Below are 25,748 nucleotides of genomic sequence, written 5' to 3'. Positions count from 1 at the left end.
GAAGGAGTTCTTGCCTGAGTTGTAAGGTACGAAGTTAAGACTTAAAGCTCGACCACGGCAGAATAGAGAGAAAGGACGAAGGTCGCCCCCTATGCTTTTATCATAGGCTCTCTACAGTATGCTATGCTGTGTACCGCACCTGTAGTGTGCCTTGCCATGAGTCAGTCAAGGGGTACAAGAGTGATCCAAGAATGGATCACAGGACAGCGGTCAAAGTTATCCTTAGTAACTAGTGGACTAAGGAATTTTCTCGATTATGGAGGTGATAAAGAGTTCGACGTAAAGAGTTATGTCGATGCAAGCTTAACACCTATCCGGATAGCTCTGAGTAGAAATACCGGATACGTATAATGGAGCAACTTTTAGTATAGCTCCAAGTAGAACAGTTATTTGGAATAGCTCCAAATAAAGCGTGGTAGCTACATCTAGGAGATGACATAGAGATTTGTAAAGCACACACGGATCTAAAAGGTTTAGACCCGTTGACTATAACCTCTCTCACAAGCATAACATGATCCCAGAACTCATTGAGTGTTAATCACATGGTAAATGTGAACTAGATTATTGACTCTAGTAAACTCTTTGGGTGTAAGTCACATGGGGATGTGACCTTGAGTGTTAATCACATATCGATGTGAACTAGATTATTGACTCTAGTGCAAGTGGGAGACTATTGGAAATATGCCCTAGAGGCAATAATAAAAGTATTATTATATTTCCTTGTTCATCATAATTGTCTTTTATTCATGCTATAACTGTATTATCCGGAAATCGTAATACATGTGTGAATACATAGACCACAATATGTCCCTAGTGAGCCTCTAGTTGACTAGCTCGTTGTGATCAACAGATAGTCATGGTTTCCTGGCTATGGACATTGGATGTCGTTGATAACGGGATCACATCATTAGGAGAATGATGTGATGGACAAGACCCAATCCTAATCCTAGCACAAAGATCGTGTAGTTCGTTTGCTAGAGCTTTGCCAATGTCAAGTATCTCTTCCTTTGACCATGAGAGCGTGTAACTCCTGGATACCGTAGGAGTGCTTTGGGTGTATCAAACGTCACAACGTAACTGGGTGACTATAAAGGTGCACTACAGGTATCTCCGAAAGTATCTATTGTTTTATGCGGATCGAGACTGGGATTTGTCACTCCGTGTAAACGGAGAGGTATCTCTGGGCCCACTCGGTAGGACATCATCATATGCGCAATGTGACCAAGGAGTTGATCACGGGATGATGTGTTACGGAACGAGTAAAGTGACTTGCCGGTAACGAGATTGAACAAGGTATTGGATACCGACGATCGAATCTCGGGCAAGTAACATACCGCTAGACAAAGGGAATTGTATACGGGATCGACTGAGTCCTTGACATCGTGGTTCATCCGATGAGATCATCGTGGAACATGTGGGAGCCAACATGGGTATCCAGATCCCGTTGTTGGTTATTGACCGGAGAACGTCTCGGTCATGTCTACATGTCTCCCGAACCCGTAGGGTCTACACACTTAAGGTTCGATGACGCTAGGGTTATAAAGGAAGTTTGTATGTGGTTACCGAATGTTGTTCGGAGTCCCGAATGAGATCCCGGATGTCACGAGGAGTTCCGGAATGGTCCGGAGGTAAAGATTTATATATGGGAAGTCCTATTTTGGCCACCGGAAAATGTTCAGGTTTTTTCGGTATTGTACCGGGAAGGTTCTAGAAGGTTCCGGAGTGGGGCCCACCTGCATGGGGGGACCCACATGAACGTGGGTAGTGGGGGCAAGGCCCCACACCCCTGGTCAAGGCGCAACAAGATTCCCCCTTAGAAGTAATAAGATCATATCCCGAAGGGATAAGATCAAGATCCCTAAAAAGGGGGGATAACAATCGGTGGGGAAGGAAATGATGGGATTTCTTTCCTCCCACCTTGGCCAACGCCCCAATGGACTTGGAGGGCAAGAAACCAGCCCCTCCACCCCTATATATAGTGGGGAGGCGCATGGGAGCTACAGACGAAGTTCTGGCGCAGCCCTTCCCCTCTCACAAGTACTCCTCCTCTCCCGCGGTGCTTGGCGAAGCCCTGCAGGATTGCCACGCTCCTCCACCACCACCACGCCGTTGTGCTGCTGCTGGATGGAGTCTTCCTCAACCTCTCCCTCTCTCCTTGCTGGATCAAGGCTTGGGAGACGTCACCGGACTGTATGTGTGTTGAACGCGGAGGTGCCGTGCGTTCGGCACTTGATCATCGGTGATTTGAATCACGACGAGTACGACTCCATCAACCCCGTTCACTTGAACGCTTCCGCTTAGCGATCTACAAGGGTATGTAGATGCACTCTCTTTCTACTCGTTGCTGGTCTCTCCATAGATAGATCTTGGTGACACGTAGGAAAATTTTGAATTTCTGCTACGTTCCCCAACACCTTTTGCCACACGATATATGTTGTCGGGCTCAAGGCGAGTCTGTCATCCTTGTGCTAGCCCGACCTCTTTCTCGTTCCAGTGATGCCGACCACAAACCGGATTATCTCATAATCCTTGTCGCATGGCCATGCTTATCCTGGTCAGATCACACGAGGGGCCCAGAGTATATCTCTCCTGGTCGGAGGGGCAAATCCCATCTTGCTCGACCACGTCTCGCAGCATGGTTCTGGACAAACCCGAAACCTACCTTTATAACTACACATTTACGGAGTAGCGTTTGGTCGGCCCAAAGCAAGTCTGTCACCATCCCGAGTACATGCGTCAGCTCAGGTCTTAGGACATAGAACATATGTTGTACTCGAGACTCACAGATGACATATCGCTGCGTCTCATAGTTGGGTCTGTCCGACTCAGACCTTATCTCGACTCGGATCCGACTACGTCGAATCCGACCAGATCCTTCCAAGTCCATATTATCCTGTTAGCATCCAATGCTCCATGGCTAGTGAGACCAAGCCATCGACCGTGTCATATACTAGTCTAGTTGGTTGCGCGTCCACACAGCCCTTTCGACTAGGGACCTTTTAGGACAGTCATCATACAATGCATAGTCCCACAAACAAGTCACGTACTTGCTGATACACATCATTGATAATGTCCAAGGACTATCTTTATTCATAAACACATAGGAAATATCATCATACATGATTGCCTCTAGGGCATATCTCCAACAGTCTCCCACTTGCACTAGAGTCAATCAAATAGACATCGAATGCCCATAGCTATAACTTGCCACTCATGCTTGGGTTGTGGAAGCGGCTTAGTCAATGGATCCGCAATATTTGCATCGGTGTGAATTTTGCATAACTCTACATCACCACTCTTTACGATCTTTCGTATCAGGTGATATTTCCGATCTATGTGTCTGACCTTGTGGTGATTCCTCGGCTCCTTGGCTTGTGCGATGGCACCAGAATTATCACAATAAAGGTCCAACGGTTTTACCGAGGCTGGGAAAATACCAAGATCATCCAGAAAGTTCCGGATCCAAACACCTTCCTTTGCAGCTTCACAAGCCGCAATGTATTCGGCTTCTGTAGTAGAATCGGCCATCGTATATTGCTTGGAACTCATCCAGCTCACTGCTCCTCCGTTCATGACGTACACGAATCCGAACTGTGATCGACAATCATCTCTGTCGATTTGGAAACTAGCATCAGCGTAAACCCTTACGACGAGCTCTTCCTCACCTCCATAAACTAGGAACATCTCTTTAGGCATTTTCAGGTACTTCAAAATAGTCTTTACCGCTGCCCAGTGACTCTCACCTGGGTTGGCCTGGTATCTACTTGTTAGGCTTATTGCAAAAGCAACATCAAGCCATATACATATCGTGGCATACATGATGGATCCAATTGCCGAGGCATACGGAATCCTACTCATCCTGCTTCGCTCATCAGATGTCGAAGGACTTTGAGTCTCGCTTAGCCTTATACCATGTGAGAGTGACAAGAACCCTTTATTTGCCTCACTCATGTTGAACCGCTTCAACACTTTATCTATGTACGTGCTCTGGCTCAAGCCGAGCGGCCTCCTTGATCTATCTCTATAGATCTTAATGCCTAAAATGTACATTGCCTCTCCAAGGTCCTTCATCGAAAACTTGCCATTCAATGACTCCTTGACTGAGTTCAACATCGAAATATCATTTCCGATCAGTAGTATGTCATCCACATACAAAATCAAAAATACTATCGAGCGCCCACTTAACTTCTTGTATAAACAAGAGTCCTCTTTGCTTTTGATGAAGCCGAAACCAGTGACGACCTCATCAAAACGAATGTTCCAGCTCCGAGATGCTTGCCTCAACCCATAAATGGATCTCTTGAGCTTGCATACCTTACTAGTGCTAGTCGGATCGACAAAACCCTCGGGCTGTATCATATACACGTCCTCGGTTAAATTTCTGTGAAGGAAAGCCGTCTTGACATCCATCTGCCATATCTCGTAATCGAAATATGCAGCTATAGCTAGTACGATCCTCACCGACTTCAGCATCGCTACCGGTGAGTAAGTCTCGTCGTACTCAATTCCTTGAACTTGTCCATAACCCTTAGCGACAAGCCGAGCTTTGTGGATCTGAACATTTCCATCCACATCGATTTTCTTCTTAAAGACCCATTTGCAACCAATGACTGTTGCGCTAGGCGGCGGATCAACCAAGTCCCAGACTTGATTCTCATCCATGGACTTTAACTCGGATCTCATGGCCTCCAGCCATGCCTCAGAATCTGGCCTCACCATCGCTTTCGCATACGTGGATGGCTCGTCACTTTCTAGCAACAATACATCACGCACTCTGCGTAATCTTTCCGACCTTTGTGGTTCTGGTGCCGCTTCCACTGCGGGTTCCCTGACTGACTCCGGTATGATCTCATCACCAGCCGAGTCGTCCCCGAGTGGTCCTCGAATTTCTTTGAGTCGGACCGTCCTCCTACTGGCCTCCCGACTGAGAAACTCTTTCTCAAGGAAAATCCCGTTCCGAGCAACAAACACTTTGTTCTCTTCCAGGTTGTAGAAGCTATATCCCAAGGTTTCCCTCGGATATCCCACGAATATGCATTTATCCGACTTGGGTGTAAGCTTGTCTGACATAAGTTTCTTGACAAATGCTTCACAACCCCAAATCTTTAGAAAAGACAAACTGGGACTCTTCCCGGTCCACATCTCATGTGGTGTCTTGTCTATGGATTTTGATGGTACCCTGTTAAGTGCGAAAGCTGCAGTTTCTAGAGCGTATCCCCAGAATGACAAGGGTAAATCCGATTTGCTCATCATAGATCGAACCATGCCCAACAAGGTACGATTCCTCCGTTCCGATACACCATTTCTCTGTGGCGTACCTGGAGGTGTGAGCTGAGGTACTATACCTCTGCTTTTCAGATGATCATCAAACTCCTGGCTCATGTACTCACCTCCACGATCAGATCGTAGAAGTTTTATAGTCTTGCCGAGCTGATTCTCAACCTCGTTTTGAAACTCTTTGAACTTTTAAAAAGTTTCCGACTTGTGCCTCATCAAATAGATATATCCATATCTACTCAAGTCGTCGATAAAAGTCACTAAGTACTGATAGCCACCTCTGGCAGTTGTGCTCATTGGTCCACACACATCACTGTGTATCAGTTCCAACAGCTCAGATGCCCTCTCACAACTCTTTGCGAAAGGAGACTTAGTCATCTTGCCGAGCAAGCATGATTCACATGTCTCGAACGACCCAAAGTCGGTCGAAGTTAGGAGTCCATCATCATGGAGCTTCTTCATGCGTTTCAGACTAATGTGTCCAAGCCGGCAATGCCAGAAGTATGTCGGATTTATCTCATTAGGCTTATGCCTCTTGACATTCACGTTATAGACCGGTTCCTATTCTAGATTCAATATAAATAACCCATCAACAATGGGTGCATAGCCGTGGAACATACCATTCAAATAAATTGAACAACCATTGTCCTTTAAATTGAATTCATAACCCTGACTCATCAAGCATGAGGCAGAAATAATGTTTCGACTAAGTGCAGGAATGTAATAACAATTATTCAATTCCAAAATAAATCCAGAAGGAAGTTGGAGCTGCATCGCGCCGACCTCCAACGCAGCAACTCTTGCTTTGTTGCCGACCCTGATGTCAATCTCCCCTTGCGCCACGCGCCTAGTCCTTACCAGCCCCTGCATCGAGATGCAAATGTGAACAACCAATCTGGTATCAAATACCCAAGAGTTGCTAGGTATGCCAGTAAGGTAAATGTCTATAACATATGCAACAAGTGGACCTTTGCCTGAAGCAGCATTCCCGGCCTTCTTGCCATGCTCTGCAAGCCATTTGCTACAGTTCCTCTTCCAGTGACCAGTTTCCTTGCAATGATAGCAAATGGTCTTTGAGTCTGGTCCAGACTTCAGCGCAGCGGCGGAGGTTACCGTCTTCGTGCCCTTTACCTTAGCCTTTTTCTTGGACCAACTCTTCTTGAACTTAGCCGATTTCTGCACCATCAACACTTGATGCGTGCCTTTCTTAATATCCTGCTCTGCCACTTTGAGCATCCCATGAATTTTAGTGAGCTTCTTATCCATGCCATGCATATGATAGTTCGAGATGAACGTCCCATAGTTGGGCGGAAGAGAACCCAGAACTGCATCAGTAGCTAGCTCATCCAAGAGCGGGAAGCCCAACCGATCCAAAGCTTGCACATATCCGATCATCTTGATCACATGTGGGCTATGTGGATCACCTTCCTTCAGCTTACAATCCATCAAGGATTGCCAGACGTTGAACCTTTCGGTCCTAGCCTGCACCTGAAACATGCTCTTGAGACTCTCGATCATATCAAAAGCCCTAACATCTTCGAAATGTTGTTGCAAACCGGGCTCCATACAACCCAGCATGAGGCAGCTGATCTCGTTTGATTCATCAACGAGTTTCTGGTAGGCATTCTTGGTTGTGGTACTAGCATTATCGGCAGATTCCTCTGGAAGCGGATCCTCTAAAACATGTTCCTTTTTATCATGCTGGAGAACAATTCTCAAATTTCTCTACCAGGTAGTAAAGTTTGATCCATTCAGTTTATCCTTTTCCAGAATTGATTTCAATGCAAAGTTGGGTTGAGCAGGTGGTGCCATTGATCTACAACAGAAAAATATGCAATCACTAAGCAATGTGTTTATGTAGAGTAATTCTAGCCTTAAACAGAAATACTCCCACTGAAGTCAGCATCCCTCTGCAAACTCTCAGTGATTCAGGATCCGACTAGCACATGTGACTAGTGAGCTTTAGCATCACTGCTAGACAACATGCCTATCTGGTAAGAAACTCCTTACTAATCGTATCTCTATACGACTCCTATCGGTCGGGTAGGTATCTCATACCCCTGCTCCCAAACTCTTTTGCCACAAGGCCCAAAACCGTTTTGATAGCCTTGTCAAGTTAACCTAATGCAGTGCATGTCCGTGTCCGACACGAACCCTTTAGTTCAAGGACACCTAGCAGCACCCCAATTTTATGAGCCCACTACTAGATGTACTTGATGTGCGAAGGTGCAACATTAGGAATGGCAATTTACTTGATATTCATGAGGGGTCTTTCTACCATTCTAACATGCATAGAAACAAAGAAGCATAACAATCACAAGTAAAACATATATTGTGAAATAGTATGGCTCCTTCATGGATGTTCTTCTAGGTCGGCTCTAACTCCGATGACCATCTAGAAACTCCATCTTGTTTGTCACGCCGGTCCGCCAAGCCGCCAAACTGATCTCTATTATCCAAGTACTACAACTAGTAATGAATTTTACATAGAGTCATAAGTCGACACGCGGGTCGTTATACAATAAAATGACAGCACTTTGGCTCCTGTCGGCTGACAAACATGACATGCAGGCCATGTACAATTTACACACATGCATCACATACACATGAGCCATACTATTCACATCAAACCCTGCAAAATAAAGTTATGCATAGAATCGCATTCTACGGGTTTGAGTGATCCTGTATGAAATACAAGGTGCTACGCACACGGCGGTCCCGATTCGGAAATCACAGATCACATCTGAACTCCGATCACGCCGAATTTTCTGATCTGACCGATCTTATCGATCATCGCGAGCCCGAGTTGGATTTATGTTTCACTGTTAACCCCGATGGCGGATACCGACCGGTAGGGGTAGGTTGTGTCACGACCTCATCGATTCTGATCATTAGAAAACATAGCCACATCGATCCCCATGTGCAGTTGGTCTCATCAACCATGCACACAGCCGATCTCATCAATGACAACAGATCTCATCTATCGCCTCCACATATCTAATATGCATACGATCTGAATCCAAATCCTATAGCAGAGGCTCTGATACCACTGTGGGTTCTACGGTAGGGTGCGTCGACTGCAAATTAAAATTTTCCTACGCGCAGAACAACCAAGAACATACTACGGGAGATGGATCACAGTTCATTACCACTAGACGCGCAGTGCCGTGCAGCGGAAGAAGAGTTGGGGCAGCGCGTCCATGTGGATCGTCTCCTCCTCGTCCGATCTCCCTCGTATCGCCGATAGTCGGTTCCCACGTACAGGTTCGCCGGAGTGGCGCAAGTGCACCGCCTCTAACGGTATCCGCGCGTGCAGGAGGAACGTCGTGCGACGGACTGCTAGGTCCGATCACACAACTGGCGGCGAGTGGAGGTGTCTATTCGCAACACATGCAAACCCTAGTGACAGCGCCGTAGCCATCAACCCCGTGAGTGTGCGGCACCTCCACTTTATATAGGCGTCCGTCGTAGGCTCAACACTTGGGCCTCGCACGGACCCTAAAGCCCATAAGTCTACTCGGCCACAATCCGAATACAGCTCGGATCACATCAGACCAGTGTCCTCGGATCCAACCTCGTAGGTTCCTTCCCTTAAGCACGCGACCCCTTAGGTTCAAACTGGCTTGGTCGCAGTTCGGATCACCTCCGGACTACATGGCTAGTAGCGGCCTCTAGCAAGGCGTGCCGACCACCAAACTGACTATGAAGCTGGTTAGGCGAACCTGTACATCATACTTCCATTCCTTTTGCCACACGATATATGTTGTTGGGCTCAAGGCGAGTCTGTCATCCTTGTGCTAGCCCGGCCTCTTTCTCGTTCCAGTGATGCCGACCACAAACCGGATTATCTCATAATCCTTGTCGCATGGCCATGCTTATCCTGGTCGGATCACACGAGGGGCCCAGAGTATATCTCTCATGATCAGAGGGGCAAATCCCATCTTGCTCGACCACGTCTAGCAGCATGGTTCTGGACTAACCCGAAACCTACCTTTATAACTACCCAGTTACGAAGTAGCGTTTGGTCGGCTCAAAGCAAGTCTGTCACCATCCTGAGTACATGTGTCAGCTCAGGTCTTAGGACATAGAACATATGTTGTACTCGAGACTCACAGATGACATATCGCTGTGTCTCATAGTTGGGTCTGTCCGACTTGGACCTTATTTTGACTCGGATCTGACTACGTCGGATCCGACCAGATCCTTCCAAGTCCATATTATCCGGTTAGCATCCAATGCTCCATGGCTAGTGAGACCAAGCCATCGACCGTGTCATATGCTAGTCTAGTCGGCTGCGCGTCCACACAACGCTTTCGACTAGGGACCTTTTAGGACAGTCATCATACAATGCATAGTCCCACAAACAAGTCACGTACTTGCTGATACACATCATTGATAATGTCCAAGGACTATCTTTATTCATAAACACATAGGAAATATCATCATACATGATTGCCTCTAGGGCATATCTCCAATAGGCCTGCCCTGGCAGCCCTCTCTCTCTCTCCACTAAGGCCCATCTAGGCCCACTAGTTCCCCGGGGGGTTCCGGTAACCCTCCGACACTCCGGTTTTCTCCGAAATCACCCGGAACACTTTCGGTGTTCGAATATAGCCATCCAATATATCAATCTTTATGTCTCGACCATTTCGAGACTCCTCATCATGTCCGTGATCATATCCGGGACTCCAAACAACCTTCAGTACATCAAAACACATAAACTCATAATACCGATCGTCACCAAACGTTAAGCGTGCGAACCCTACGGGTTCAAGAACTATGTAGACGTGACCGAGACTCATCTCCAGTCAATAACCAATAGCGGAAACTGGATGCTCATATTGGTTCCTACATATTCTACGAAGATCTTTATCGGTCAAACCACATAACAACATACGTTGTTCCCTTTGTCATCGGTATGTTACTTGCCCGAGATTCGTTCGTCAATATCTCAATACCTAGTTCAATCTCGTTACCGGCAAGTCTCTTTACTCGTTCCGTAATGCAACATCCTGTAACTAACTCATTAGTCACATTGCTTGCAAGGCTTATAGTGATGTGCACTACCGAGAGGGCCCAGAGATACCTCTCCGATACACAGTGACAAATCCTAATCTCGATCTATGCCAACTCAACAAACACCATCGGAGACACTTGTAGAGCATCTTTATAGTCACCCAGTTACGTTGTGACATTTGATAGCACACTAAGTGTTCCTCCGGTATTCGGGAGTTGCATAATCTCATAGTCATAGGAACATGTATAAGTTATGGAGAAAGCAATAGCACTAAACTAAACGATCATCGTGCTAAGCTAACGGATGGGTCAAGTCAATCGCATCATTCTCTAATGATGTGATCCCGTTTATCAAATGACAACTCTTTGTCCATGGCTAGGAAACATAACCATCTTTGATCAACAAGCTAGTTAAGTAGAGGCATACTAGTGACACTCTGTTTGTCTATGTATTCACACATGTACTAAGTTTCCGGTTAATACAATTCTAGAATGAATAATAAACATTTATCATGATATAAGGAAATATAAATAACAACTTTATTATTGCCTCTAGGGCATATTTCCTTCAGATTCGTCGGAGGGTGAGCTTTTTTTATTTGGATGATGATTATTTTTTAACAAGGAGTTCTTCAATTCGTCGTCATGGAATGTGATGACGAAAATGTTGATCGGTTGATTATGGTAATGAGCATCCTCGAAGGAATGGAGAAGGAAAATGAGCATGATCTCAAATAGAAGGTGCTTGGACCAGAGTACTTGAGAGAACCAAATATCAAGGAGACACAAAAGCGTTTTGCAATTGGAGAAGCAATAGGCTTTCCCCATATCCTCGGTTCAGTCGATTACACGCATTTTACGATGGGAGTACCAACTAGCAGGTTTGGAAGGGTAATACCAAGGTCACACCAAAGATCAACCATCATACTTGAAGTAGTGTCATCTAAAGAAGTATGGATTTGACACTATCTTTGGCATGTGCGAGGATCTCACAATGACATCAACGTGCTTCGGCGAGTTCCATTTTCAAAAAACTTTGTGATGGGGATGCCTCGGCGTGCAATTACATCGCCAGTAGGCATGACTACGACAAGGGGCACCACCATGCCGATGGTATCTACCGTCAGTGGGCAGTGATTGTGAAGACTATCTCCTAGCCCCAAAATAACGAAAAAAACTCTCATTAGCCAAATGCAAGAAGGTGCTACAAAAGACATGGAGAGTGCATTTGGAGTTCTTCAAACTCGTTGAGGTATTATTTTGGAGCTGCAAATATGTCGAACCCCAAGATATAGTGAGAGGTGATGACATATTGTGTGATCTTTCACAACATGGTTGTCGAGGGTGAGGGTGATGGTGTTCGCAATACTCGTGATTTTAGTAAGCTCCGAGTACATGTCTGCCTCCGAGAACAAGAGGCACAACACACTGTCAATTTCCTAGAGATGCATCGACAACTTCGAGATCAACATGCGCATGTACAACTACTCAATGATCTTGTGGAGCATGTCTGGGTTCATGTTAGAAACCGGAATATTTGTGATGTTGTTTGAATTTGATGTTTAAACTATGTATTTCGAATAATATCTATGGCTTCAGTGATGTGCTTTTATATTTTAACTTTTATTTCTTTGTTCAATCCATATCATTCTAGTTTTAGCAAATTCAGTTGACAAAAATTGAAAATCACAAACTAAAAATGGGATGGACAAATGGGGAGGGGGATAGAGGGTGCCATTACCCGGGCGAACAAGTGGGGATCGGTCGTCGGTTGTCCACGAATATGTTCAAGCATATCCACACACAAATGGGGGGCGGGGGTTGAGGTCTGTAGCTGGAGATGCTCTTGGATGGGTACCATGATGGTTGTCCAATTTTGTACACTAAAGATCAAATGACCTATTTTGTGTCTTGTTAAGTCGGAATACACCTTAGTGGGAGGCATTATTCGTATTGACAACGAGGCATCGATGGTAACATCAATCTTGAAACTCTGTGATTGATATCAAAAATGCATTGTGTAAGTGTGTGCGTGTGATGGTAGTGTTCATATGTTAATGCCTCTATGTTGTAGTCGGTATTTCTCAAAAAAAATGTCTTTGGAATAATTATAAGATTATGCCGAGACAACATAAGGATCTTGAAACTGTATCAACCATTTGACATGTGTAATGTTCTTTATGTTCCAAGAGTTTGCAAAATTATAATCTCATTTCTCAAAAAAAAAATATGGTTTGTGGTACCTTAACTTTCTTCTTGAAATGAAAACAAAAGATTTGTCGCATCTATTAATTAAGAAAAAGAGAGTTGTATAGTTAATCTACGGAAAATCAGGTGAAACCCAATACAAACTGAGCATAAAAGATCAATTCACAAAGCATAATACCACGCTACCGCACAAGTAGCACGTCAAACGGTCTGAACACACACCAACTGCAACCCCAACACTTGTACAACCAAAAGGAACCCCATCAAAAACACTTGAACAGAAGGCAATGGGCAAAACCAAAACCACGTTGTTAACAACCGAAACCGTGAGGATGGGCTGAAAGGACGAAGATCACCCAGTTAGCAGCCGGTCCATCAACTTCAAAACTACATATTTTGGACCTTCAATTTTGTAAACCGCCCTGTTGATCCCACTCAAAGCAGTATGGCTCATGAGGTGGCGGTGAAACAGGTTCCGCACATATGGCAACCCAATCATTTAAAACAATTATCAAAAGTATAAACGTATCCAGAGTAAGTATTGGTTTGATTGCATTTTTTTGTTGGTAGCTTACCAAGACGGCCAATTGGTTAACTTAAAAAAGAATGTGAAAAGAATTTCCAAAATTATAAGAGTAGACGAGTAAGTATTTGTTTTAATTAACATAAAAAAGAATGTATTTCCAACAAAATAAACTTTCCATGGCAGCTAATTGTTTATTGTTTAGATCGTTCCATGGCAACAAAATAAACTTTCCATGACCTATATAAACTTTCCATGAAAACGATGCTATCATTGGCACCTCAGCTGCCTGCCATGTTCTCCAGTTTTGTCATGCCAGCGACTCGCAGCCCACGTACGGTTGTTGCGACTGTACAGAAGACACTGTATATTCTGGTCTGCCGAGCGTGATTATGGGACGAAAGGGATAGATTCGCGATATCACATTGACGAACTGCATGGCGCGGCGCATGATTGAGCCGAGCATCGATCCCCGCGACCTCTAGCTCCGACTGTCTTATCAGGAGCCCGGAAAGTCTTGCCCCGGTTTGGCGCGCGCGCACAGAGACGTGCGTGCGTGCCCGGTGCCATGGATGGCACGGCGCCGCGGGCATGGGCATGGGCGCGTACTGCTGCCCAGTGCCCGCGCTCGTGATCGGTCGCCTTCGTAACGACATCGGCATGCGTGCGAGGGAGCGCGCGACGGCGACGAGTTCTCTGCCGGTGTGTGTGCGTGACGGCCACGCGCGCTGTGCCTGTGCGATGGCGAGGGCGCTGCGGTCGGACAGCAGGCGAGATCACGGTTGGCTGCGCGCTCGTGTCGTACCGTCGCCGCGTGCCTCACCTGACTGAGTGGCCGTGGCCCCCAAAACCGTGTGCGGATCCGCCGGGTTCACTGAGCTTTGCACCCCCTCGGTCCAGTGCTCTGAATCGGTCACATTTCTCTGTCTTCTTTCTCATTGCTCTGTTTTTCTCGTGTCTTTCTGGATGGGAGTGGAGTGGTTGCGTGCTTGTCTCTCATGCTGAGGAGAACTCCGTGGTGGTACAATCAAAGAGATGAGCACCGATTGCTACTAAGGGCATCTCCAATGAGGACCCTCAGAACGACTGCATAATTTGAACCGAGTTGTACGGAGACACAGTTTGGACATAATTTGTCATTCAACACGGACCCTTAATTATCCGTGAACACCTCTGCTTGTCTGAATTCTTAGGCCGAGCCAATCAGTTTCAACCTAGGTCACGAATGCTATATGTACCTCTTGTAAGCCGCCGCAGCTCGCAGGGAAAAAATCACTGTTGTAACTCTCTAACATTTGTATCCTCTTCCGATTTAGTGAATTAAGGGTCAAAGTTACCATGGGGGATTGTATATGAGTTACCGGGTCTACAATTCGTATATTATCATGATACTTGCACCTAAAAACCTGGGTGTGTTTCGGTAGCTTTTTCCGTAGGTTAAAAATTACCATGATGTTTTTGTGTAACTTATCACGCCTATAGCACGTGTGTCCCTCATGACATTAAACATTATGTGACTTTCCCGTGGCACGCCATGTGTTGTGTTCATCCAAGAGGCCCACGCGCGAGGTGAGTGTATGTTTTTAACAACTTATTTCCTTTGGTAAAAAAGTTACCATCATGTTTATATTGCAAGTTATCGGTTATGCGGTGCTTATATTATCATGTTATTTACACAAAAATTATTGGGGATGTTTTGAACAACTTTTTCCCGGAACAAAAAGTTATCATGGTGATTCTAGGTAACCTATCAAGCCTGTAGTGCTTAAAATATCATACTATTTACACAAAATTTATCAGGGGGATGTTTCAGCAACAAATCCCCCCCTCCCCCACGGGTCAAAAACTTATCATGATGTTTAGTTATCGCAGTGCATATGTTTTCATGCTATATACACATAAAAATGCCAGGGGAGGGAGGTAAACTACCGTGCTATTTACACAGAAGATACCGGAGTATCTTTTCAAAAAAAAAATATTCCCTACGGTCAAAGTTACCATGGTGTTTCTACCATAGTTACCAGATGTGCGCTGCGTATACTACCATCTATTTATACATAAATCATCGGATATCTTTTCACATTTGTCTTCCCCAATGGTTAAAATTACCACGATGTTTTTATCTAAATTATCATGTCAATGGCGTGAATGTTATCGTGCTATTTACAGAAATTGCCGGGGGGCGGGTTCAACAAATTTATTCCAATGATCGAAGTTACCACGATGCTTGAAACAAAAAGTTTTTCAGTGCTAACATATTAAAGGCAAAAACATGTCAAAACGGTATTTTCCTTAGCTTGTTCAACAATGAGTGCCATAGGTGAGGTGGTAAGCTCCCTTTGTTGATTACTTGCAAAACAGAGATCAAATCCTAGTCCAAGCATTATTTTTGTCAAAAATCGGGAAGGCGCGTGGGGCCATAATTGACGATTACAAAAATTAGGAAGGAAATCAGGGGAGGTCGGTGGGGAAGGACGTGCGGGAAAGGAAGGAGATCGGGAGTCATGCGGAAAGGAACGAAATCGGGAGGTCGTGCGGGAAAGGAAGGAGATCAAGAGGGAACTGACGACGCTGAATGCGTGTGGCAGTTTCGCAATCTGCCACCCGGTTGCCATATACATATTTCGTTTACCTTTTACACTTCACATTTGAGGGGGCTTTTCCTCGTTAAATTTTTTTGTCATCTGTGTTGATTTGATCTTCCTCTCTTTTATTGCATGTCGTGTTTATAACAAACTAGACGCAAAGTAGAGAAGGTTTGTCATCTGTGTTGATTTGATCTTCCTCTCTTACACCCCCAGCCCACTCAAATCCTCCTCTTGTGTCACGTTTCTTCCACTTCGTCCATGCTCCCCCTTTGCTCTACATTCGCACCCTTCTCGTTCGCCATTGTTTTTGTACCTCTCCGGCTGTCGCCCGGGCATTGCTAGACGTCCGCAGCTGCAACCCATGCGGTCACGGCAGAGGTGATGCACATCATCGTCGACCTCTTGAGAGCGTCATCGTGGAGCCCAAGCTCATCCCAGCAGAGGCATCATTGTGGAGCGTAGGCTCGTCCCAACCGCGCCTCGTCGTCATCGACAGGTTCAACCCAGCAGAGGCATCATCGTGGAGCTCGGGTTTATCCTAACGGCGCCTCATCGTCATCGACAAGCTAGTTCCGATCCTGCCTTGAAGTGCCTTCAGCTCTGACATGAGGAGATCTCGCTTGCCTCCTGCACCACTCATGGCCTTGTTGTTCATGGGCTGGATCGGTGCTCCATGCTCCGGAGCGGGATGGCAGGGGGGCAGAGGCCCGTCCCCGAGGACGTCTTGGTACGAGTAGTAATTTAGGTTGTTTTTTGATAGGATATGACTGCTCTTGTACTCTTGTTTATCTTTGGCCTGCTTCGTAAGAGCAATTTTAATGGGACGACCCATTTCGTTCGCCGTTGTTCGTTTGAGTCTACATGAACAGAAAAGTCGGCCTAACGCGCCGATCCAATGGATGCGTGTCCGTTTTTCATCCGTGGGCGACTTATTCCCGGCTCATTTTTGAGCCGGATTTGCGTCGGCGCGGACACGCGACGGACGCGCGCGTGCTCGCGTTCTCCTCCCCCGAGCCCGCTGGTTGGTGGCATATTGGTCTCCCACATCCAACAGCAACCCTCGCCCGCCTTCTTCGTCGCCGACGCCGTCGTCCATTTTTGCCGGCGACTCTACCAGCTGCCGGCGCCTCCACGTCCGCCCAGCAACGCCGCCCCCTCCCACGTCGCCCGCCACCACCGTCTTGTCGCCGGGGAGCCAACTGCTTCCCCACCACCACCACCACCACCACCACCACCATCACCACCACCACACAGCCGCCCCCGGCCAAGAAGCCGCCTTGCTGCCCCGGCTAGATCCTCACCGGCACGCTCGTCGGACGTTGGCCCATTCGTCGGACGCTGGCAGGGCAGCTAGCTGGTCCGTGTGCGTCGCGACTCCCTTTGACGGCCGTCTCCTTCGTCGACGCCTGCAAGCTGTTCAACAGTTTGCCAAGGTACAAAATGGACTCCGCCGACGAGTTCTTTTTTCACAATTTTCTTTGCGACTCCGACGATTCATCGTCCGATGACGAGGAGGAGATATTGGCTGCCGTGTTGGTCCATCACCACCTCAATAGCCAGCGGCTGTTGTTCCGTGGCTCCATTCCGGGCCACCTCTCGGCGTTGAATCGCAACCGAGAGAGCGGACATTTCCTTCTTTGAAAGGACTACTTTGATACAACAAACTCGTTCAAACATCAAAAATTCTGCCGCCGTTTCTGTATGAGTAGGCCTCTTTTCAACCATATTAGAGAGGGGGTGGTCGACTATGATGACTATTTCGAGTGCAAAGAGGATGTCGTTGGCAAGATTGGTTTCTCCTCTTATCAGAAATGCACTACCGCCATCTGAATGCTTGCATACGGAGTGCCCGAGGATCTCATTGACGAGTACGTCCGTATGAGCGAGTCTACATGCCTAGAGTCCATGTATAAGTCCTGCAAAGCTATTATTGCTATGTTTGAGTCTGAGTACTTGAGAGAGCCGACAGCTGAAGATACAGCCTATTTGTTGGCGATAAATGCCACCAGGGGCTTCCTAGGGATGCTTGGTAGCATAGACTGCATGCACCGGGAGGTGGAAGAACTGCCCTTCTGCTTGGCAAGGACGGTATAAGGGCCATGTCAGGGCCTGCACCGTCATCCTAGAGGCCGTGGCATCTCAAGATCTCTGGATCTGGCACTTTCTTTGGCATGGCTGGATCACACAGTGACATCAACGTGCTTCAGCGCTCGCCGGTGTTTGCTAGGCTTGCCGAAGGCAACAGCCCACCGGTGTACTTTACTGTCAACGGTCACAACTACGACAAATGATACTACCTAGGTGACGGTATCTATCCTCGGTGGACCACTATTGTCAAGACAATACCCAACCCTATCGGAGAGAAGAGGAAAAGATTTGCCCAAGAGCAAGAGAGTGCTAGGAAGCATGTCGAGCGTGCCTTTGGTGTTTTGCAATCTCGATGGGGCATCGTTCGGTATCCTGCTAATTCCTGGAGCACGCAGAAACTGTGAGAGGTGGTGACTGTTTGTGTGATCATGCACAATATGATCGTAGAAGACGAGCGTCCGGAATGTCTGTGTGATCAAGGGTTTCAGTTTCAGGATAAGAAATGTTGTGCGTGAGCATAGAGGAGCGGCAATATTTGAACAGTTTATCCAATTTCACCATGACATGTGTGATTGAAAAACTCACGTGCAACTACAAAATGATTTGATTGAGCATATATAGACTTATATTGACAACCAATAAATGTATCTTCTTTTATTCGTTTGCAAAACTATGCGAAATATTTTTATTTTTATTCGGTTTGTAAAACTATGCTATTTTATTCAATTCAAACTATTTCCATCAATGCAAAAATTGAACGGCCAGCCGGCCACACCGGCACATATGTGTTGGACACGCTGACCCATATCTAAAATAGGGCAGACGCCGGACGTACGGCCGGCCCAAACGGACGAAATCGCCGTCCGTTTGGGTTGCCCTATTGGAGTTGTTCTAGAGGAGTTCTTTTACGGTATCCCTCCTCATCTTGTACCAGTTCAGCTGTGTTGCTTTATATATAAACTAGGAAGCAAGAGTTTTTCGGGTAAAACTACTGATTTCGATATAAGCATGTAAACTTATCTTACACTGTTTACACATCAAGCCAATCTGTAGGCTACAGAGAATTTGTGACCCAGAACAAAATCTAGTGGAAGCATGACAAAACAGGGATCCATCCACAGGCAAACCATCAAGAGAACTTTTGAACCACTCATGAGCAATCACAACGGGCACACGAAATCCCCGCTGCTCTCAACGTCAATGTCGTCGATATCGAAATCGATGTCGTCCAAATCCATGCTCCCCAGGCAGGCAACCTGCCCGGCAACCCCTAGGGCGTTATCGCCAGGTTTCTGCGCCTCCTGGATGATCGCCATGGCTTCTTCCAGGCTCTGTGACGGCGTGTTCATGTCTGCCAGCTGCATGCTCCTTTGGTACTCATCGGTCATCTCAACGGGCAATCTCTTGAGGAACCATGGATGGTTCTTGATCTCCGGGATGGTTATTCGCTGCACGCAGATACAAATGTGAGCACTATATGACTAGGAACTGAACTATTCCAGGACAAGAATATATAACCTGCTGAGGATTTCCAACGAAAATGCGGGACAGCAGATGTATGCAGTCCATCGAGACTCGAACGTAGTCCGGAACAGAGTACTGTACGCTGAGTATCCTCTGTGGAAGACACCAACAATTAACTTTTCTAGTAACACGGTGAGAGGCATCAGATAGAGATGATGCAAAAGTTTCATGAGAGATAAGGTGGGAAGGGTGTGCACTCACAGTGATCGTTTTGCGGAAGTTCCTTGGCTCATCAGGGTCCTCGAAAGGATATGCCCCGACAAGCATCACATAGAGCGTTACTCCGCATGACCAAACATCGGCGACCTAAGATTACAAGAGTTGGTATATAACTGAATGCTTCAGATGTGGTACTTAAACCGTTAAAATCGTGTCGTAGCGGACCAAACTTCGAACATTCGTACCTTTCCATCATATTCTCTTCTAGAGAGGACCTCTGGGGCGATGTATGCCGGTGTGCCGACAGTTGACTTCGGTTGAGAGTGCAAGACAGAAGACTGAAATGAAAAGAGTCGAAACAGGGTCCTTGTTTAGGCGATGAAAACGCAACATTCAGAGGTCATTATCTTGCGCGGGAATACCTTGGAGTAACCGAAGTCACAAATCTTGAGCCGAGGTGCGACACTACCATCCAAGAGAGTGTTTTCTAGTTTCAAATCTCTATGACATACTTGCTGCAGGCAAAAAAAAAAAAAGATGACATATCGTGTGATGAGCGTTTGACATAAGCTGCTATCTGCGAGCTGGTTTGGCAGAGTACTACGTACCATAGAGTGACAATAGCTCACTCCAGAAATCAATTGTTGGAAGAAGAATCTTCCCTGTTAAGAGTAATGAGTAAGTAACAGTTAATGTAATTATATGTAACCATTGAAGGAAGTTCCAAAGGTCGTTGCAAATATTATCTACCTCATCCTCGCTAAATCTCCCTGCGTTGCAAATCCTTTGAAATAGCTCGCCGCCAGAGGCATATTCCATAACTATTGCCAAATGTGTGGGAGTTAGCACGACCTGAAAAACTAAGCACGTTTAAGCATGAATCGAAGATTAAAGCTTTGATAAGCAGGCCGAGAATTCAAGATGATCAGGGAGAAAACAGCTAGCGGCATTCACAAGCTCAGTTGATTCCAAACTCTCCACCCAATGTAAGATTATATATTCTTGAATGGAAATAGGTAAGAATCTAAAGTAGTCCAGATCAAGAATGTGCATATGAGATGTTATTTCTTCCCGTGCAAGAATTTCATCTCTATGAAAAATCAAGTTTTTTTTTGTTTCATTAAAAATGAAGTTCTTTCCATCCAAGAGGAAATGTTCATACCCTCTAAAAACACATGTATGTCATTTTTCTACTGGTTAATTACCCGCTAAATCATCAATGGTCTAGTTACATGAGCTAAGCAATCAGGTATCTGAAAAAAATCCAAAGTATGGGGATGCAAATCTAAATAATAAGTTTACTTGCCTGACTAGTGCAGAACAGTGCAAAGAGGAAGAAAATTAAGCTGATAAGCATTTAACAATTCAAAGCAAGTAGTCTAATAGTAGTGAAGTGGTTAGCCAGCATGTTTGATGTAAAATAACATACACCAAAGTAGTAAAAAGTCCTAGCCTCAAAACATGGAACTAAATTTCAGTTACACATTCTACTTCCCACTAGAGATAACCTTAACTTCCATATTAGTATGTTTCCATATGTGAGTCAAGTCTCCGAAATCAATCACTGCGATCAACAACTTGCAATCGTAAAAGTAAAAGGAGATCCATAATCTTGCAAAGCCACAATTTTCTGTACCGAAGTATCAGTACAATATGTGACTAGTTACCCTGCGTTAAATTTCATGAGGTAAAGAGCTAAAGCATTACACTCATAACTCGGCCTCCTTTGGTTCATAGGATTGGAAAATCATAGGAATAGGAAAGTCATAGGAAATGAGATGACATGCATCTCAAATCCTATGCATAGGAATAGAAAAGGAGATGCCCTTTGATTCACACCATAGGATTTTTTCCATTTAGTCTAGGCTAATGTTTATTTCCCTATGAAATGTGGAGGATAGGAAGAATTCCTCCATAGGAATAGGATCTCATTCCTACAAACCAAAGAGCTCTGAAGGAATTTTTCCTATAGAAATCATATCCTATGAAAATCCTACAAAATTCCTCCAAACAACTTTGAGCCTATATGAGGGACAATCACTGTCCTAGAAGCCAAGAAATTACCTCCTTGAATCGAATAATATTTGGATGCTTGAGTGACCGGTGGTTCATAATCTCCCTTTGAACATGTTCATCAATCTGCAGCAAAAATAAATGTTTAGAGTTAACTCATGAATCATAAATACTCCCTCCATTTTTGTATACAAGGCCACAAACCCATATTACAGGTACCAAGGCAAAAGTTAATATCTTCTAAGTCAATGTTGCAAGGCAGCTTATCTCCTTGATAGTGGCCTTGTATATAAAAATGGATTTGACACCCGTTTGTTACTTAAGCACGACACAGCATTCTGAACATTAGGATCGATCCACCACACCACACGCTCCGAGCCGTTGGATGTCGTCCTGAACTGTGGAATCACTTGGGTGAATCATCTATTAGTTCTTTAATAACTGTGGTAAGATTTTGTTATCGCATTTCAATAAAAGATGCTTTCAACAGGTAGACCCAAAAGGAGAAATGCATAAATGCTTGAAACCAAAGCCACACCAAAGCGAAGGCTATGAATAGTTAATCATATACCTACTACATTGGACATTATGTGGCAGCAGAGGCAGATTCGGTGTGTGTCACTGATTCTTTTCAATTATTTTTATTGGAGGGAAGCATTGGAAGCAACGGCAGGGTGGCAGGCCCTGGATACTTCCTTGGCCTACCATGAGAGACATTGTCTATTTTGTTAGAATATGGTTCCTTTGGGATTAAGAGAGAGTCTGGGTAAACTCCATGCAATGTCTTTAACAAAAGGGGGCGTCGTTTCATTGTCAAATTCAACTAATGAAGGTCGAACCTAGAGTCCTCATCCCTGGAACTCGAGCGCCTGAACTCAAAGAGCAGCACATGGCCAACATCCGCAGTCCTGGTAAGCCTACCCACACAATTAGAACCATGCCCGCGCAACACATGCTGCCAAGCAGTAAAAACAGAGGACGGAGCAGAGTGAATCCATGGACGCTGACCGGCCAAAACATTTCTAACCAATCACGGGGCCATCGAGCCTAGGACAGCGCACACAGGAGAATAGTTTTGGATCAAGCGCCGATCAACCGTGTGGGTATGAGGGACGACGAGGCTGCTCGCGCGCGTACCTTGTGGCCTCGCTCGATGAACTTGACGGCGAAGTGCTCCTTGGTCCGGACGTCCCGCACCAGCTTGGCCACCCCGAAGTTGCCGGACCCGATGTCCCTCACCACCTCGTACCGATCCATGTCCTCCCCTCTTTCTTCCTATGTCCCTCAAGGCCCCAAGCAGACAAGCACCTCTTTCTTCCTATGTCCCTCAAGGCCCCAAGCAGACAAGCACCTCTTTCTTCCTATGTCCCTCAAGGCCCCAAGCAGACAAGCACCTTGATGGTATGGTGCGGGAGGAGGAAGGAAGACGGGAGGGTGTGAATGGAGCTGGGGCTGGGTTCTGCAACCCACGAGGTCGGGGAGGGGATTGGTATGGGGTAAACTCGGGGCCCGAGCCTTGAGGTGGGGATGGAGGGGAGGAGTCCGGAGAGACACGTCACCTTGCAGCGCCGCGGCTGCCGTCCGCAAGCCACAAAGGGAAAACCCAACTCCAACACTTCTCATTGAGATTGAGATGCGGTCTTGAGTCTTGACTGAAGAAATGGACAGTCCCACTCTTCTCAAGGGAAGGAAAAAGTACACTGATGACAGCGAGCCATCACCGTTTGATTCTCATCCAACGACTGCCTACCAGTTTCTTTTCATCTCTTCGTTTTCTTTTACTATTATTCTGCGAATGTTCTTTCTTCTGTTTCATGTTTACTTCTATTATTTTTAATGTTTGGAGATTTCAAACGTTGTTTGAATTTTTTTTCAAAAATGCTCCTGTTTTCCAATTTTTGGTCATAAATATAAAAATGTCCGTGTTCCAAGAAATGATCATATATCCAAAAGCTGTTCAAAATTTCAAAAAATCCATTTTCTAGAAATTATTCACTGATTCAAAAATCGGTAATTTTTAAAAGATGTCGCGGTCTCAAAACTTGTTCGGAATTTCAAAGAATGTTCTCATGTTTAAAAAAATGTTGATCGTATTAAAAGTTGTTCGCAATTTCAAAAATTCAAACGATAAGTGCCACAGGTGTGGCACGAAGCAATCCCGCTCTGGCGTTTTTTGCGGCTAAAGTTGCCATCCGAAAAGAAAAAACAAACCAAAAAAAACTAAACCTGCCATCCGAAAAGAAAGTTGCAATGCTTGACAAATAAAATTGACATCCTCGTGTCATTAAACTTGCCATCAAAAACATTTGGAGTTGCCATGAGCTTGTGTCAGTGTGACACTTATCAGGGTCTTTTCGAAAAATGATCAGGAATTAAAAAAAACATCTATCTAAAAACTGTTCACAGTTTCACAAAATGTTTCCCATTTAAATAAATTGTTCACAAATTAAAAAAATGTTCGGATTTTTATAAAAAAAAATTCATGTTTGATAGAAATTCTTCGTAATCTTAAATAAAATCGAATCCTGCAAAATGCTTCAAAATTTGAAGGAAATGTTTTCATTTCTGTTGCTGTCGTTAGTTCTTTATAACATTAGCGGTGCGCTTCTGTCACTAGGAGTGGTGAGTTCCAGGTGCATGAATCACAAGATGCAGGTCGCGAGGTCGACTCCAAGTGAACGCTTACGTTTTTATGGCGATTTTTTTGCATCCGCTCACTGTTGTTCCACCCAGTGGGCCGGCCCAGTTTTGTTTGCCCTGTGCATCACGCTCCTTCTTTCTGGTTTTTTTTTTAGACAATCCACGCGAAGCTTTATTTAGTCCGACCCAATGTTCAGAGGAACAAACGAGATATTACCAGGGTGTTCTAACCAAACATGGCGGCCCATCCCTAAACTTAAAACATGCTTCGCTAGATTGTGAGCCTCGAAATTCGAGTTTCTAAACTCATGAACAAAACTACAACTACTGAAAGAAGAGATTTAGTCTATTATTTCATGTAAGATCGCCCCGTAGCTAGCTGGGTTCTTCTGTTTGATATCATTTATCACAGTCTTGCAGTCTGATGCAACATGTATTCTCTGTATGTTGAGATCCTCAGCAAGTGCCAATGCTTCCCGGACAGCAAGAGCTTCAAGAGTCGGCGGATCAAACACCCCCTTCACCACTATCGCTGATGCGCCTTGAAAGCTTCCCTCATGATCACTGCTACTCCTTTTTTCTGGTGAGCTGCACGGCAACGGAGGCCCACATACGCTGGCCAGCCCAGTAGTACAGGATGCTCTGCAGCATTGAAACGGGGCCTCCAATTGGGCGCATGGGGCCCATAAGCAGGGTTGGGCATCCTGGTCTTTTTATTCCATTTTTTCTGTTTTTTCTTCTTTAAAACAATTCGGAATATCAAAAAAGTTCAAACTTTAAGGAAAAATAATAATTTTGGGGAACATTTTCCAGAAATCATCACATGTGGTGGTTAAAAGATGTTCATGATTTCGTAAAAAATGTTTACATCTTTAAAAAAATCGTAAATTCAACAATTGTTCATAAACTTCGAAACAAATGTTCACTAATTCAAAATTCTATGAACATTTTTTGAACTTGATGAACAAAAAATGTATTCCAAAACATTGTTTTTTGAAAAATGGAAGAACAAATTTTGCTATCAATGACCATTTTTTGAAAAAGCAATGAACAAATTTTGAAAAAGAGATGAACAAATTTCGAATTTTATCAACCATTTTTATTTCGATGAACATTTTTTGAATTTGATTAATAATTTTTTAATTTGACGAGCAAAAATTGAATTTGTTGAATATATGTTTTACATTGTTGAACATTTTTGGAATCTGATGAAAAGAAAATGTTCATGAATTTAAAAAATGTTCATGATTTTAAACAATGTTAAAAATTTAAAAAAAGCTCAGGAGTTTAAAATATTTTTGCAATTTGAGAAAACAAAGAATATAAATCAAAAAGGGAAATCAGAAAACAAAACAAAAAACAAAAAACACAAAAATGAACATAAAAAAGAAGAAATAAAAAGGAAGAAAAACGAAATAAAAAATAAAGAAAAAACCGGCTCAGAGAAAGTTCTAGAAGCTTCCCAAAAAGGATTGAATGTAAGCCAAAAAAATGGGCCTGCCCATACAAAAAACCAGTGCATTAAAATGACATTGCTTTGTGAAATGGGTTGCAACATTAAAAGGATCTTCTCCGGAGGTGCTAGAGAGAGGCTCTCGTGCTACCAAAATTTGTCTATTGTTGTCAAAAGTTGCAGAAAATCTTAACTTTTTGGGCACCATTGGCATGAGATGTAGAGTTGTAGACCGATGTAAGAAAAGAGACTCCTTGCA

At 44.8% G+C, this 25,748-nt stretch overlaps 1 protein-coding gene across 2 annotated transcripts; it reads right to left on the bottom strand.

Moving 5' to 3' along the window:
• Positions 1-18,571: 18,571 nt before the first annotated feature.
• Positions 18,572-22,958, bottom strand: LOC543221 (abscisic acid-inducible protein kinase-like). Of its 2 annotated transcripts, none has more exons than NM_001405738.1 (10): positions 22,791-22,958; positions 22,534-22,704; positions 21,448-21,522; positions 20,134-20,235; positions 19,992-20,045; positions 19,806-19,898; positions 19,629-19,721; positions 19,426-19,530; positions 19,219-19,317; positions 18,572-19,148 (listed from the first exon to the last, which is right to left on the bottom strand). In NM_001405738.1, exons 2-10 carry the CDS (start codon positions 22,651-22,653, stop codon positions 18,861-18,863), a joined length of 1,029 nt encoding a protein of 342 aa, NP_001392667.1. In that variant the 5' UTR covers positions 22,654-22,704; positions 22,791-22,958; the 3' UTR covers positions 18,572-18,860. The 2 variants fall into 2 exon arrangements, with proteins under 2 accessions (NP_001392667.1, XP_044459253.1); XM_044603318.1 differs by having other exon boundaries at positions 18,856-19,148; positions 19,219-19,340; positions 22,791-22,885.
• Positions 22,959-25,748: the final 2,790 nt, after the last annotated feature.

This window comes from Triticum aestivum, chromosome 2A (genome assembly GCF_018294505.1).
Source record: "Triticum aestivum cultivar Chinese Spring chromosome 2A, IWGSC CS RefSeq v2.1, whole genome shotgun sequence".
Classification (NCBI taxonomy): domain Eukaryota; kingdom Viridiplantae; phylum Streptophyta; class Magnoliopsida; order Poales; family Poaceae; genus Triticum; species Triticum aestivum.
Note: the sequence above shows the minus strand (reverse complement) of the source record. Positions and strands in the feature narration are given on the sequence as shown.

Bases quoted from the DNA above. Each gene is read 5' to 3' on its own strand.
- LOC543221 (NM_001405738.1), bottom strand. From the start codon at position 22,653: ATGGATCGGTACGAGGTGGTGAGGGACATCGGGTCCGGCAACTTCGGG. The intron at 19,722-19,805 runs GTATTCCCGCGC...TTTTCATTTCAG, and splicing joins GTGACTTCGGTTACTCCAAG to TCTTCTGTCTTGCACTCTCA. The intron at 19,149-19,218 runs GTTATATATTCT...ATCTGCGTGCAG, and splicing joins TCGTTGGAAATCCTCAGCAG to CGAATAACCATCCCGGAGAT.